The 13,240-nt window shown below is 43.3% G+C and overlaps 1 protein-coding gene across 4 annotated transcripts in view; it reads right to left on the bottom strand.

Annotated features, from left to right (window-relative positions):
- PUM3 (pumilio RNA binding family member 3) overlaps positions 1 to 7,697 on the bottom strand; it is a 47,417-nt gene extending 39,720 nt beyond the window's left edge. The window contains exons 1-3 of one of the 4 annotated variants that reach the window (XM_080820603.1): positions 7,502 to 7,697; positions 2,258 to 2,349; positions 637 to 855 (exon numbers count right to left, since the gene is read on the bottom strand). In XM_080820603.1, coding sequence (XP_080676729.1) covers positions 637 to 855; positions 2,258 to 2,342 — 304 coding nt within the window. In that variant the 5' untranslated portion in view covers positions 2,343 to 2,349; positions 7,502 to 7,697. Of the gene's footprint in view, positions 1 to 636; positions 856 to 2,257; positions 2,350 to 7,208 lie in introns of all 4 variants that reach the window. The other 3 variants (XM_080820604.1, XM_080820601.1, XM_080820602.1) reach the window with 3 other exon arrangements.
- Positions 7,698 to 13,240: the final 5,543 nt, after the last annotated feature.

Below are 13,240 nucleotides of genomic sequence, written 5' to 3'. Positions count from 1 at the left end.
CCTGGGTGGCTCAGTGGGTTAAGGCCTCTGCCTTCGGCTCAGGTCATGATCCCGGGGTCCTGGGATCGAGCCCCGCATCGGGCTCTCTGCTCAGCGGGGAGCCTGCTTCCCCCTCTCTCTCTGCCTGCCTCTCTGCCTACTTGTGATCTCTGTCAAATAAATAAATAAAATCTTTAAAATAAAATAAAATAAAATAAAATAAAATGGCGTGCCAAGAGCTCCAGCTGACGTGACACCTGTACCCCATGGGTCATGACAATTTTTCTTTCCCATCTCCTGGCAAAATGCACAGAAAACTCAAATATTTGTTCGCTGACTTATTCAATCGACCAATAAAATCTGGCCTCCAGAAAGGGATGTTTCACTGATGTTCTACTGCACGAAGCCGCTCCAGCTCAGCTAACTCCACAGCTCGGAGAGTCCAGCAAGGCCTAGGAAGGAAGGTACTCCAGGCACCAGAAGACAATTCTGACCGGGGAAGGTGCTTTCTGGGGCTTCCTTATTCTCGCCACCCCAAATGCTGCCTGGCGAGGAACAAGAATGGGGCATCTCTCCCAGACCTCTAGAGCCTCCCACCGCACAGTTCAGGCACAGCAAGGCTTCCACAAAGACTATGTTGCAGGAATCAGTGCTTACCATCACTTTTACCGTCCGTCTGGAATTTTCTCTTCCTGTTGAATTTATTTGCCTGCTGGAACTTGTTCTTTGGTGTTTTATCCCCTTGCTGCTTATTTCTGAACTGCTTGACACCTTTTTTCCCAGGTTTTATGGCACATTTCTCGAAGTTCTTAGATGTGATTTTAGGTCCACCTTCCTTGCCAGCTTTCCTTGGAAACGTCTTTGACAAACCAGAATCTGGGGACAATAATCACCATCACCGTTCAGTGATCCTGCGCTGAGATTTCTTTTATTTACTGGGCTGTGTTTGTTACACAAAATCACACACTCTTTAGGGAAACCTACTTTGTCCTACTCTCAAATATGGAGAACAGGATTTTAAAAAGCAAAAACAAAATTTAAAATTCCTGATTTAGGGACACCTCGGTGACTCAGTCAGTTGAGTCAGTGTCTGACTCTTGATTCTGACTCGGGCCACACTCTCAGGGTCATGAGACCAAGCCCCGGGTCCAGCTCCGTGCTGGCCGTGGAGCCTGCTTAAGATTCTCTCTCTCTTCCTCTGCAACTCCTCGTCCCTCCCCTACCACCTGCATGTGGGTGCGCGCGCTCTCTCTCTCTCTCAAATAAATTTCTGATTTATAAAATCATAATCAGATTCATAATTCATAATAAAATCATAATCAGATTCACTATGGAAAACAACAAACTAGAGAAATGCATAATAAAAACTATCCATAATGCTACGGTTAACTGTTATTGTCAGTCAGGTGTATTTCTGTTTTAAGCATGTTAACATCACTTAATAAGATAAATTATTATTTATATATCTTGTATTCTACTTTAATGACTTCTTGTTCAAGTCTTCATACATAATTTTCAATTATTCAATAAAAATGAATCTAAGAATAAAATGAATGCCTAAAACTTAGAAATGCCATTTTAAATCACATATCAAATTAAAATTAAAGATGTTAATTTATTTTAAAAATGTTAAGGATGTTGTTATTTTATTAAATATCATATCAAATTAAAGACCTTAGTTTTTCTCAGAATTGCTAGTTTTGGAAAAATTTCCTCAAAGCCTATAGTACAGTTATTTGATAACAATCATTAGCTAATTCCAGCTTGCAAATGAAGTAGCTAACAAATGAGGGGGAAACTGCAAAAGCTAAGCCCTACGATTGTTTCAAGAAAAAAAACGGAAGATGCCTTAGGAATCATTTAGGCCATTTACAGAGTCCCTGACTCTTCCACTCTGCAATAGTGACACCTGATGGAATAATAAAGACTGCACAATTAGAACCACTGACAGTGAAAGCTGGTTTACCAGTAGTCTGCATTAATCAGGTACAACTTAGCGAACACAGCAAATTAACAAAGAAAATGTGGCAGCGGCATTCCCAGCTAAGATGAGGGGTCTCCAGGGAGTATAACATCCTCTGATTATCCCGGCAATTTCTAAAATGTCTTAGTTTTGTGAGGAACACGCAAACTGGGACACAGTAACTCCTGCTTTTTCCTAATCCTAACCCAGAAAAACAGATGGGCATCCGCTCTAGGCCTCCTCATCCCACCACCCACTCCCTCCAACTATAGGGCCACGTCCTGTAGGAAGCATGGTTTGGTATGGCTCTCTTACCATTGTTTTTATGAACTCTGTTTTTTTCTTGTGATGTCTTTGCACCTTTTCCTGTGAATTTTTTTTTCCCTTTAACTTCCATCATAGCAGTTCTGGAAGACAAAAACAAAACCCCAAAAGGATCACTGGGTTGTTCTCAGCCAGGAAGTGGCATCAACCAGGGTCACACTTAGTCCCAGGCCTTCATAGATGCAGGACAAACCACCCGCGTCCACCATGGGCCCATGAGTCCAGGAACCGCACAATCCATGCTTTGAAGATTTTAAAAATGAAAAAAAACAAGACAGCAACACAAAATCTAAGAACACACACACCTTGGCTAATGTGTGATGTATTTGGGGACACCAGTTCAACAACAGTTCTGGGTAAAAACAGACCATTATTTATGTTAACTATGATTCAGTGTGTTTCCTAAAACCTAGGACAGCTTTGTGATGAGAAACCAACGATATCACCATTTGATTTCTTGGTTTCCATCCTAGAAAGTCCAGACCAAAAAATAGGCTGCACTTACCAATATTCAAGTTAATGAAAGAAAATCAAAGACTGCCTACAAGTCCCCTATGTAACCCAGTGTAGCTAAAACAAAAAACTTCTAATGTTCAATTGGCTATTTTTCTTAGAGGTGACCAGTAATTTTGAGTGGCTTCCAAAGTAAGATTATGTTAGAATATTTCATATTTCATTTAGAGGAAAACTAACAAGTCACTTCTGAGTATAGAGACCTCACCATGCACAGGGCACACAACAGAAAACCCATTAACCAAGGCTCCTGAAAGCAGAGACTACATCAAGAGCAAATGCCATCGGGTTATTTCTCTACCTTCCAAAGTTGTACATTCAACTGATTTCTAAAGTTCTAAAGTTGACCCCCTAAAGAAGACCTGAGAAATTCCTAGATAATACTGGGTATTTCTAAAACAAGAATTTTCCAAGATTTTCCAAGACTTGTAAGTTTTCCAAGAACAACTAATTTTGGCAAGATTATTAGTGGGTATAAGGAAAAAAGAAGGGTTCAAAGACAGCACAGATTTGAGAAATAGTGAATTAAATGAAAATAATTAACGAGGCTTTTTAAAGAAAGGTTTTTCAGATTCTTTTCATTTGGTACTCAAATACCTGGAAAACTAAGCACAGGCTAAAGTATGCAAGATTTTCCAACCCCAGCTGCCTCACTTTTCCTTGAAACATCTCAAGGGACCAGTAAGATTCCAAAGAACTCTCTGGAAAGTGCAGCTTAGTGTAGGCTTCACCATTATAATTCTTCACCATGGATGGCCCCAGAATCACTCCCTTTCCTTCCGTCATTGGTAACTGTAGGGTCATTTTATCACTTGGCTGCTTTATCATAACTACACCTGCGTTTCTTAGTTCTTCTGTGTTTGCATTCATCTAAAAACGCAATCATTTACAGATTTTTCTCTGTACATGTTTTTTAACTGTTTATTTTGAAATAATTTTAGTTTTACAGAGGAGTTTGGAGAGATAAACAGAAGGAAAGCTCCAGCACCCTTTTCAGCTTCCTCTAGTTAACATCCTTCCCCAAGAGATGACATTAGTACAATACTTTGGTACTATTAACTTTGGATTTTGCCAGTCCTTCTTCTGTTCCAGGATACACTGCGTTTAGTCATCAAGGGACAGTTTCTTGGTCTTCTTTCTCATGACCAAGACACTTTTGAATAGTACTGGTCACGCAATTGGCAGAAAACTCATTTGGGGTTTCCCTGAGATTTTCTCACCATCAGACTGGTGTGATGGACATTTCTGAAGAGCATCACGGACATGAAGTTCCCGTACTGGTGATATTAACGCTGATCCCTTGGATAAGGTAGTGAGTGCCAGATTTTTCTGTGAAGTTACCATCTCTCCCTTTCCATACTTATTAGAAGCAAGTCACCAAGTTCAGCCCACACCAGGAGAGGGGCATTAAACTCCATTTCCGGGGGTGAGGGGACAGAGGGAGTCCTAAAGAATTTCGTTAAAAATCTGTATGTTAAAATCACCAGAGCAACTGATAAATATTTGGGGTGACACATTTTGAGATTATGCAGTTATCCTAATTGTCACCCTCTGATTTTAGTGGTCTCCAGCGGATCCTGCCTGCAGCAATTACTGTGGTGTTTTCATGGTGATTTTCTCCTTCTCTCATTATGTCTACCTCTAGTATTTTTAATTTTTCTGTAGGGGAAGTTGGTCCCTTCTCCATTTATTTATTCAATCAGTTATTTACATCAGTGTGGTCTCACATGTATTTTGCTACTTGGTGCAGAACCTAATTCTACAGTGACTTTGCTGCTCAAACTGCTCCAGCTTTGGCCAGGGGCAAGTCTCCCAGGTCGCTCTGTGTCTTGGTGACATGACCCGTCCTGTTTTCCTTGTCCTTACTTTCTAGCACTAGTTCCAAGCTCATCTTCGATTTTCCCCGACTACCCCTGAAATCAGCCATTTCTCCAAGGAACCCGGTTCCGTTTACTGAGAACAGTACGATCTGAGTGCTAGGTACGCTTGCTGTCACTGCTTCTGGGTATTTCCACCGGAAAGAGCTGGTAATACGCATCTGTACACTAACCTATGTGGACACAGGACCCTGTATTTCTTTATGAAATAAGTTTCTCCTAATGTATCCAACTCTAATTCACTCTAGTCTTCCCTTCTTGCTTTACTTGTAACTTGTCTTGACAGTGAGAAACTTGCCTCCCAGGATCCACCACTGATTTGTGTAGCAGATTTAGAAAGCGCAACTGTACGGCTCTGGGAAACAAACTGACCAACCGGAGTTGAGTTACAGCTTTTTTTCTTTTCCCTAACAATATTAGTTCAAAATACTGTTTTTCGAAATTAATTAGGTCAATTCCCCCTACCACCCTGTTGAGTGAAGTTATTTTATATGTTTGTACCAGCTGGATTTATTTTTTGCAGTCCGCATTCCATTTCCAGATATGCTGACTGACTTTCTTTTCTTCTGCAGTCAGGTTCACTCTCTGGTGTACAGTGTTGATTCTGACAAATGCAGTCACATCTCCTCCACCACAGTACCTTAGAGAACGGTTTCCTAACTCCAAAAAGTCCCCAGTGGAGGCCTTTTGTAATCACCCTGCCCTGGCTCTCCTACGCAGTCACTGATCTGTTTTCCATCCCTCTAGTTTTGCCTCTTTTCATATAAATGCCATATAAATGAAACCAAACTGTGTACGGCCTGTTGAGTCTTGCTTCTTTCACTTAACAAAATGTATCTGCTTGGGGACTCTACCATCCTATCCCACCATCACATTCCTGTAGCCCTCACAATTGTCTCCTCTTTTTTTTTTCCTTCTCTCTATTCCTGATTCAGGCTGTATCTCTTACTCAGATTGTTTTTTGCTGTCGATCTCCTCTGCTGTGACCACACGCAGCTGCCTGATCAATCTTCCACAAAGTCACCGATTTCGCGCCCTCTTCCTGCTCCAGCACCTTCAAAAGTTTCCCACTGACTCCATGAAACACTTCAAACTCACACTGGCATTCAAAGCCACTCAAAGTTTAGTGCTAACATACCCTTATCGCAACAACACACAGAAGCCAAACTTCCTCACTGTTCTCTTTCAGGATCCAAACTTTAAAGCCATTCTATTAATATTAATCCTACCCATTCTTTGAATCTAGCTTAAATGACAGTTTCTTATAATTTCTCCTCCACATGCCTCCTTTCTTTCCCAAATGATTCTCCTTCTTAATCCTTTCTGGAACACCTCGATGGCCTTCTTAGGACGTCACACGATACCTTCATACCATGCATACAAACACACTATGTGCTAGAAAGCTACTAGGTTGACAAAAAAATACATGAAAAAGAAATTCAAAGTGGTGGAATACAAGCAAACAATTAAAACACAGCATACTTCAGTGTTATAATTGAATTATACATAAAGTGTTCAAAACCATAGAGCCTAATTTTGCCTTCTGAGATGAAATAGCAGAGATTTCCTGGACACGGAAGGACAGGTGACTGATCCCATCCCCCCAGCAGGATTAGCACTGTACTTTGAAAGAGGTAAACAGTCAACATCTCCTCTGAACAGTGGCATTTCTCAAGTCTTCCCCTCTCTCTCCACATTTCTCCCTAAGTGATCTCATCCAATCCTGCGGCTTTCTATGCTGAGGACTCCCAAACTGTTCCCCATTAGGAACTTCTCCTGCATTTCTAACTGCCTATCTGACACCTCTGTCTGCCTGTCTTACAAGCACTTAGCCCTTAATAAGTCCAGAATGAAATTTTTAAACTATATCTCCACTGCAAAACACCGTCAAAGAACTACATCCTCATCTGTCATATCCCATCCTATGCTTCCCCTTCTCAGCCGGTGGCACATCATCCACTCCACTGCTCAGGGAGAAACCCAAGATTTACCCCTGACATTTTCCTCTCCCTTGTCGGCTATATTCAATCCTTCCCTAAGTTCTTTCGAATCCCCTTTGAAAATACCACTAACTCTCCCATTTGCACCTGCACTACCACCACCCTAATCCAAACCATCAAAACTTTCCTTATATACTCAGTAATAATCGGAATTATATGCAATTCCAAAATAGAACCTGTGTCTACTACGTTCCTTCCATCCTTAGAAGTCTCCACTCTTTCCCACAGATGAGAACAGAAACGGGCCTGTTTCCCCACTGTATGGAAATAAAATCCCAACCACTCATCGTGGTGCCCACAGAACCGCCCTACCCCTCTAACTTTATCTGCACTCCTAGCTCCCACCGCAGGAGCTGAGCCCAAGGCACTGCCTCTGCTTAAAGTAGCCTTCCCTGGGCTTCCAGGTTTCAGAGTTGCCTCTCGTCCTGCTTTAGGTCTCAGCTTAAAGACTTCAGATTCCCCTACCCTCTCAGGCCCCAGTTCGTTTCCTTCCCAGCGCGGAAAACTTGCAACTTAACATTCAGGATTGTAAACTCGACACCCAGCACGCACAGGGCGGAGGGGAGGTTTGCCAAACGCACGACAGAGAGGCGGACCGCAGGCAGCACCGGCCGGGACTTTACAAACCCAGCACTGTGAGGTCGAAGCCGTAGGAAGAGCAGTAGCCAAGCTCCCGTCAACCCCCAACCTCCCAGAACGGGAAAGGCCACGGAAGACCGTCCAGCAGGTGACAGGCGTGAGCACCTGTACCCGCTCTGGCCACTCGGCGAGACCGTCCCCCTGCAGCACCGGGCAGGGGGCGAGCGAGCCCCTCCAGGAGCGGCCGCCGAGCCCGCCGCACTCACCGCGCACGTGGGGCCCAGGCAGGCGTGGGGCCGAGGCCGGCGCGGGGACACGCTCCACGGCGCCTCTTCCGCTTCCTCGACTTGCGCCGCCCCCGGGCCCGCCTTTTCCTTCTTCCGCAGCGGGGCTGGGGTTAAAGGATAGGAATTCGCCAGGAAAACGGAAATTGGGCATTTCTATTGGTCCGCTTCAATGACCTCATCGATAGGCGCCACACGCGAGTTTTGGCCCCTGAAAGGATCCGTCGGGCAACCGCGTATCACAGGCCCCTGAAAGTGACGTCATTAACCCTGTCGTTCCCGGGCCGGGGGAAGGAAGGCGGTGTCTCGCCCAGTGGTGGGTTGTTGAAGTAGAGTCGTGTGGCGCCTGAGCTAATGCCGAAATAATTGACTTTGTTAGAGGGCTTTCATTTGTATCCTCTCTGGCAGTCTAGCGTGGAGGATAAAATCTCGGAAGTCCCCCCGTCCACCCCGCTTGCTAGCTGTGTGGTTTTGGGCAAATTACTGTATTCCGCTGAGCCTTGGTTACCAGATCAGTAAAACAGAGATCGCTAAGTCATTCACAGAAAGGGCTTAGCGCGGTGCATGAGAACGGCAGCGCTCAGTGAATGTCATTTCTAAGGGCTGCTCGCTTCTCCAGACTGCAGTTACCCCATGGCCCACCCCAGGAAATGAGACCGCGGTTAGGATATTATCCCCACTTCACAGGCGAAGAAACGAACACAATTTGGTGATGATCCTTGCCACTGGACTTAAGGCCCATTGGGATAATACAGGATGATCTCATCTGAAGGTCCTTACTTAAGGACATCTGCACAGATCTTTTCCCAAATCAAGTCACTTTCACAGGTTCTGGGGGTTTGGACACTAACATGTCTTTTGACCACCTGAAAAGGTGAGGAACTGGGGACATGATCTCAGGTGTGTCAAGCATCGGATTTTACTGCCTTGCAGACCGCACCGTTTCTTGTTCCTTAAGGCTTTAGACCGGTAATTCACTAGACTGAGGCGGGGGCCGTCGTTACCTCTCAGACACCCGTCCCTCTACGCAGCACATAGATGTTTAGTAAGTACTTACTGTTTGCCTTAATTATTGTAAGTATGTTTGCATTTCAGCTCACTCAAGTAGGTCTTCTCCCTTCGTTATAGGGAAACAAGGGGAAACAGTAGAGTTGCCGGGATGAGCCTGACTCCAAACGCAACATGGCTGCCTCCGGAGTGCTTTCCCTAACCCATCGGTTTCCTAGTGAATGCTCAAGAGCAGAGATACAGCGTACCACACGATACCTGGAATGGATACATTTTTCTTTTTCTTTCTATCTTTTTTTCTTTTTTTTAAGATTTTATTTATTTGAGAGACGGAGAGCACAGCAGGGGGAGGGGTAGAGGGAGAGGGACAAGCTGACTCCCAGCCCAGCAGGGAAACAACACATTTTTCTTTTTAAGGCCAGCACCCCATATCTTCTCAGACATATCCATGTAAATCCTACTGTTCATTTGTCTTTTCACAAGGGAGAGAAAAAAATCACATACCTAAGCCCTAGATGATTATTAATAATGCTATTTATCAAGTCCTTTGTGCTGCCAAAAAATGAATTGACTTGAGTATTTTTGTTTGGAATGAGTTGAAAGTGTCTGCTGGTTTTGCAGAATAGTAACAAAGAAAGCTTATCTTGTAATTTTGCAATTAGCCAAGTTAAGCCCATTAATTCTTCAAATACCTAATGGTCTCAATGTGGAGCATTAGGAATATGTGTATTCCTAGAAGCATAAACTGCTCTCCTTAAATAATACAGCATAGAACTTAATCAGAGCAGCTAGACTTCTACACGGCTAAGAGGTTTTAGAGCACTGTAATTAAGATGATTGGCATTGGAATCAAATGAATCTGGCTTACAATCCAAGGTCTGTAGGACCACGGACAAGAGGTTAATTTGTATGAAACCCAGTTTCTGCATAGATAAAATGGGAATAGTAGCACTTACCTTTTGGGGTTGCTGCATGACTCAAAGATAGTAACTGCAGAGTTATTAACCAGGAATAAATGTTGAGTGATGCATAGCTTTAGAGGAGAAAGACAGAGAGAAGCAAGCTGTATCCATTGGAAATGCTTTTGGCTGCAAGTAATGGAAATTCAAACTGTTAGTGGCTTAAGCAGTATTTCTTCACACGACAAAAATTCTAAAGGTAGGTAGTTTCCTAGTTCAATGACACAATGATGTCGTCAAAGACCAAAGCTCCTTCACAGCTTCTGGGCTCAGTGTGTTGACTTTCAATGTTCACACTTGTTGCTTTTATTTATTTTCCATTTCCCCCTCTGCACCTGTTGATCACCCTCACCCAGCCTCCCTTGTCCCCCTCACTCTGGCAAGCACCAATCTGTTCTGAGTTTCAATTTTTTAGATTCCACATATAAGTGAAAGCATACAGTAATAGTTTTTCTCTGACTTATTTCACTGTTGCTTTATGAGGTCAGATGTACTCAGTTACAGGATTCATATCAGAGTTTAGGACTAGGAGAATGGGGAAAGGGATGAAATTCACTTTTCACTTTTTCCACCCAACAGGACTCAGTCCTTTGATCCTAGAAAGGATCCAGCAGGATTTACCTTCTATTTCAGTGCCTGGAACTGAGTTACATGGCCACCCTCAGGATCAGAAGCCCATCACACACAATGTTAATCATGGTATTTGGATTTAATTATTTTTCCAGTACTCCAGGAAAATGAAAGACCCTTGGCAAATATGCTTCCATCCCACAGTAGGGATTTAATCTGCCATTTAAACTAACCTGGTTTAAAACTTAAAATAACTGTGGTAAGCTAAAACTTAAAATAATTGTACTATTCAAGGTGGCAGATCCCTGTCTTAGCCACATATCAGAATCACCTGTAAACAAAACAAAGCAAAACCAAACCAAACCGTAATGCTGATTTAATTAATCTGAAGTGGGACCTGGGCTTTGAGGATTTGGAGAGTTCCCCCAAACTACCATGTGGCTAAAATTAAGCGCCACTTGTTTCAAGAATAGATTTCTAGTTGTTGATTTGATTTTCTAGTTAACTGAGGATTAAGCCCTGTAACCCTCTTGTCCCTCCTTTTCTGCCACCAGAATTAAAGAATCAAACATGTAATACACTTGTTTCTTTAGGTAGAATGTCTTGGACATAACTGTATCTTTCTTGCTGCTTGATATGTCCATTAGTTATTTAATATTATGTTATATTGAAAACGGTTTAAATTTGAAATATATACTTTCAAATGTATTCTGGAAAATTTGCTTTTTTCTTTTTCAATTCCTCATGAGTTTGTGCAGTTTTTCTCTTTTGCATAAAAATAAAGTGTTAGGTGTTAGCTCCCACACATCTCCCCTTTCTTAAAATCAGTTTTTTAGAGTTCTAATTAATGGATTTTTAACTAATTGGTGTTGTTTCTCTGTTTCCCAAATGTGTAAGCAGGGATAAAGGGCATGTTATTGATATAAAGCATAAGTGAGATTTTGGCAAAGATCGAGTTTTATTTTCAGGGCCTATTAGAATCACAAATCCATGGAAACGGAGCAGTTGCCAACACATTTTCTTTTAGTAAAAAAGAACTGCTTCTGAGTAGGGTAGATTATGTTTTTCAATACCATAAATTTGCTACAAAGTGTACTGATATAGTCTAAACATTAATTGTGCATTCATAATGTCCTGGTTGCTATCTCATAAACACAAAATCGATCTTGGCCCTAATTTACTTTCTTTCATTCCATGCTTAGGGGTAGAAGAAAAATAACATGACCGAAATGAATGTTTATCTGATTGTAGTATAAAGCACCACTTTTAATGAAAGATCATGTCCGCATGTGGTGGAGAAATAAAAACCAAGGTTAATTAATGTCACATAAAGCCCACAAATGATCATTTATATAGAGAGCACTTACAATGCACTATGGTTTTCTAAGACAAAACTCTGCAAACAACATGTACTAGTTTTCGGTTTTGGTTGAATAAGAACAATTAACATGTTTTTGAGTTTTTGTTTAAATTTTGTTTAAAGGCTTGATAAGAGGTATTTCCTCCAGACAGCAGTGACTGGTTTTAGCCTCTGATTTCCTTGCTTTATGAGCAATAAAGTCTTAAAACCAAGCATACTGATAATTATACATTTCCAAATTGTTCCCTCCATTTAACTTTTTGCAACTATAGAAAGTTTACATCAGGAATTACAGTGATGATCTAATTCTACCTAGCCAAATTTCCTCCTCCTTTTGAGATACAGAAAAAAATTAACCGACTGGACTACACCCATTGTGTCAGTGTGAACTCTCCAGGAAGCCGGTGCCAAGATAGAATTAGGAGGCCAAGAAATTTTTGGTGGAAAAGCCTGCAAGGGATGAGAAGAGAGGGAAAAGCAGTAAGTGGGAAGAGCATCAGACCACAGTGCTGATCTGATACCCGTAAAGGGAGAGATGCCGAGGCCAAGGATGTGGTGGGATGATGTTCAGACTGTAGTAGAGCTCTGAGGGTCTGAGCCCTCACAGGGCTGCAGAGCAAAGCTTGTCCAGTAAAGGAAACTGAAATGTGTAGCTCTAGTACCCGTCTGTGCGCAGTCCTTGTTTGGGCAACCAGGGAAAGCATGGTCCCAGTGTGGATGCTGTGGGAGAGCCTGAAGTTGTGGCCTCTGGATGCTGTCAGCTCACCCTACCTCTCGAAGCATGTTCTCTCTTGAAAGGAGGTTAGAGCAGTTCACTCCCATGGCTGCCAGGGTCTACTCCTTGCACACATGCACACAGACATGCTTCTCCACCCAATTTAGGGGAGCAGCTCCTCCATCACTCCCATGGCTCTGTTCTCCAAGGGGAGGAAAGCTACAAGAGACAGATGATAGGTGAAGTGTAATCTCCTTGGGGCTGCAAGAGACACTCATCATCTCCTCTACACTGTCCATCCTGTTTTTACTTTGCCCTCAGCTACTAACTTGCCAGGTCTTGGTGGGTTACCTGCTCGTGCCTTAGCCCTTACTCAGGGGATGAGAAACCCGGAGACTTCTTTCTAAGGTGAGGGTTGCTACACAGGTCCATTTACAGTTCTGGTGGGAGCTGAGGAGTGCTGAGAGGCACCTAAGTGGGTCACCTGTGCTATACTGATCCCTCCAGCCCCAGTGCGCAAAAGCAGCCTTACCTCCACCTAACGATCCGAATTAATAGTCCCAGCCAAGACAGTGACTCCTCTTCTCACTATTGGTCCTGGACACAAGGAGTCCAGTTCCATAGTTCAGTGGAACTCTGGCTCTGTCTCCTGGCAAGAATACATTCCCTCTGGGAACAAGGGCCTCTAATCCCAGAGTCCAAAGTCTTAGGGGCAGGAAACAATCCACCACCACCCCCACCCCCCCCGCAGAGTTTCGCTAAAAACAATGGGAAGCAGGCTCGTTCTTCCTTCTGTATTCTTACAGCACCATGGAGAGATCTCGGATTTGCACGGGTTCTGCATTCTGGAGGGGAGCCCCCCATGTTTGTAGATTATGGCCTCTGTGGTGATGCCTCAGCTGTGCCTTCAGTAGGCCATGGCAATAGCCTACCAGGCTGACTGCCTCTGGCTTGTACAGTGTGTAACATGACTTGTGGCTCACAGGTCTTCTTTGACTGGAAGTGCATCCCCCGTTCGTATGCTATGTTATGTAGGGTTCCGTACCTATGGACCAGGCACTTTGTAAGCTTTTAGAGAGCGATGCTGGCAGAAGCTCTGTGGGCAGGAA

This window comes from Martes martes (assembly GCF_963455335.1).
Source record: "Martes martes genome assembly, chromosome: 12".
Classification (NCBI taxonomy): domain Eukaryota; kingdom Metazoa; phylum Chordata; class Mammalia; order Carnivora; family Mustelidae; genus Martes; species Martes martes.
The sequence above is the reverse complement of the archived record's forward strand: the minus strand, read 5'-3'. Positions and strand labels throughout refer to the sequence as shown.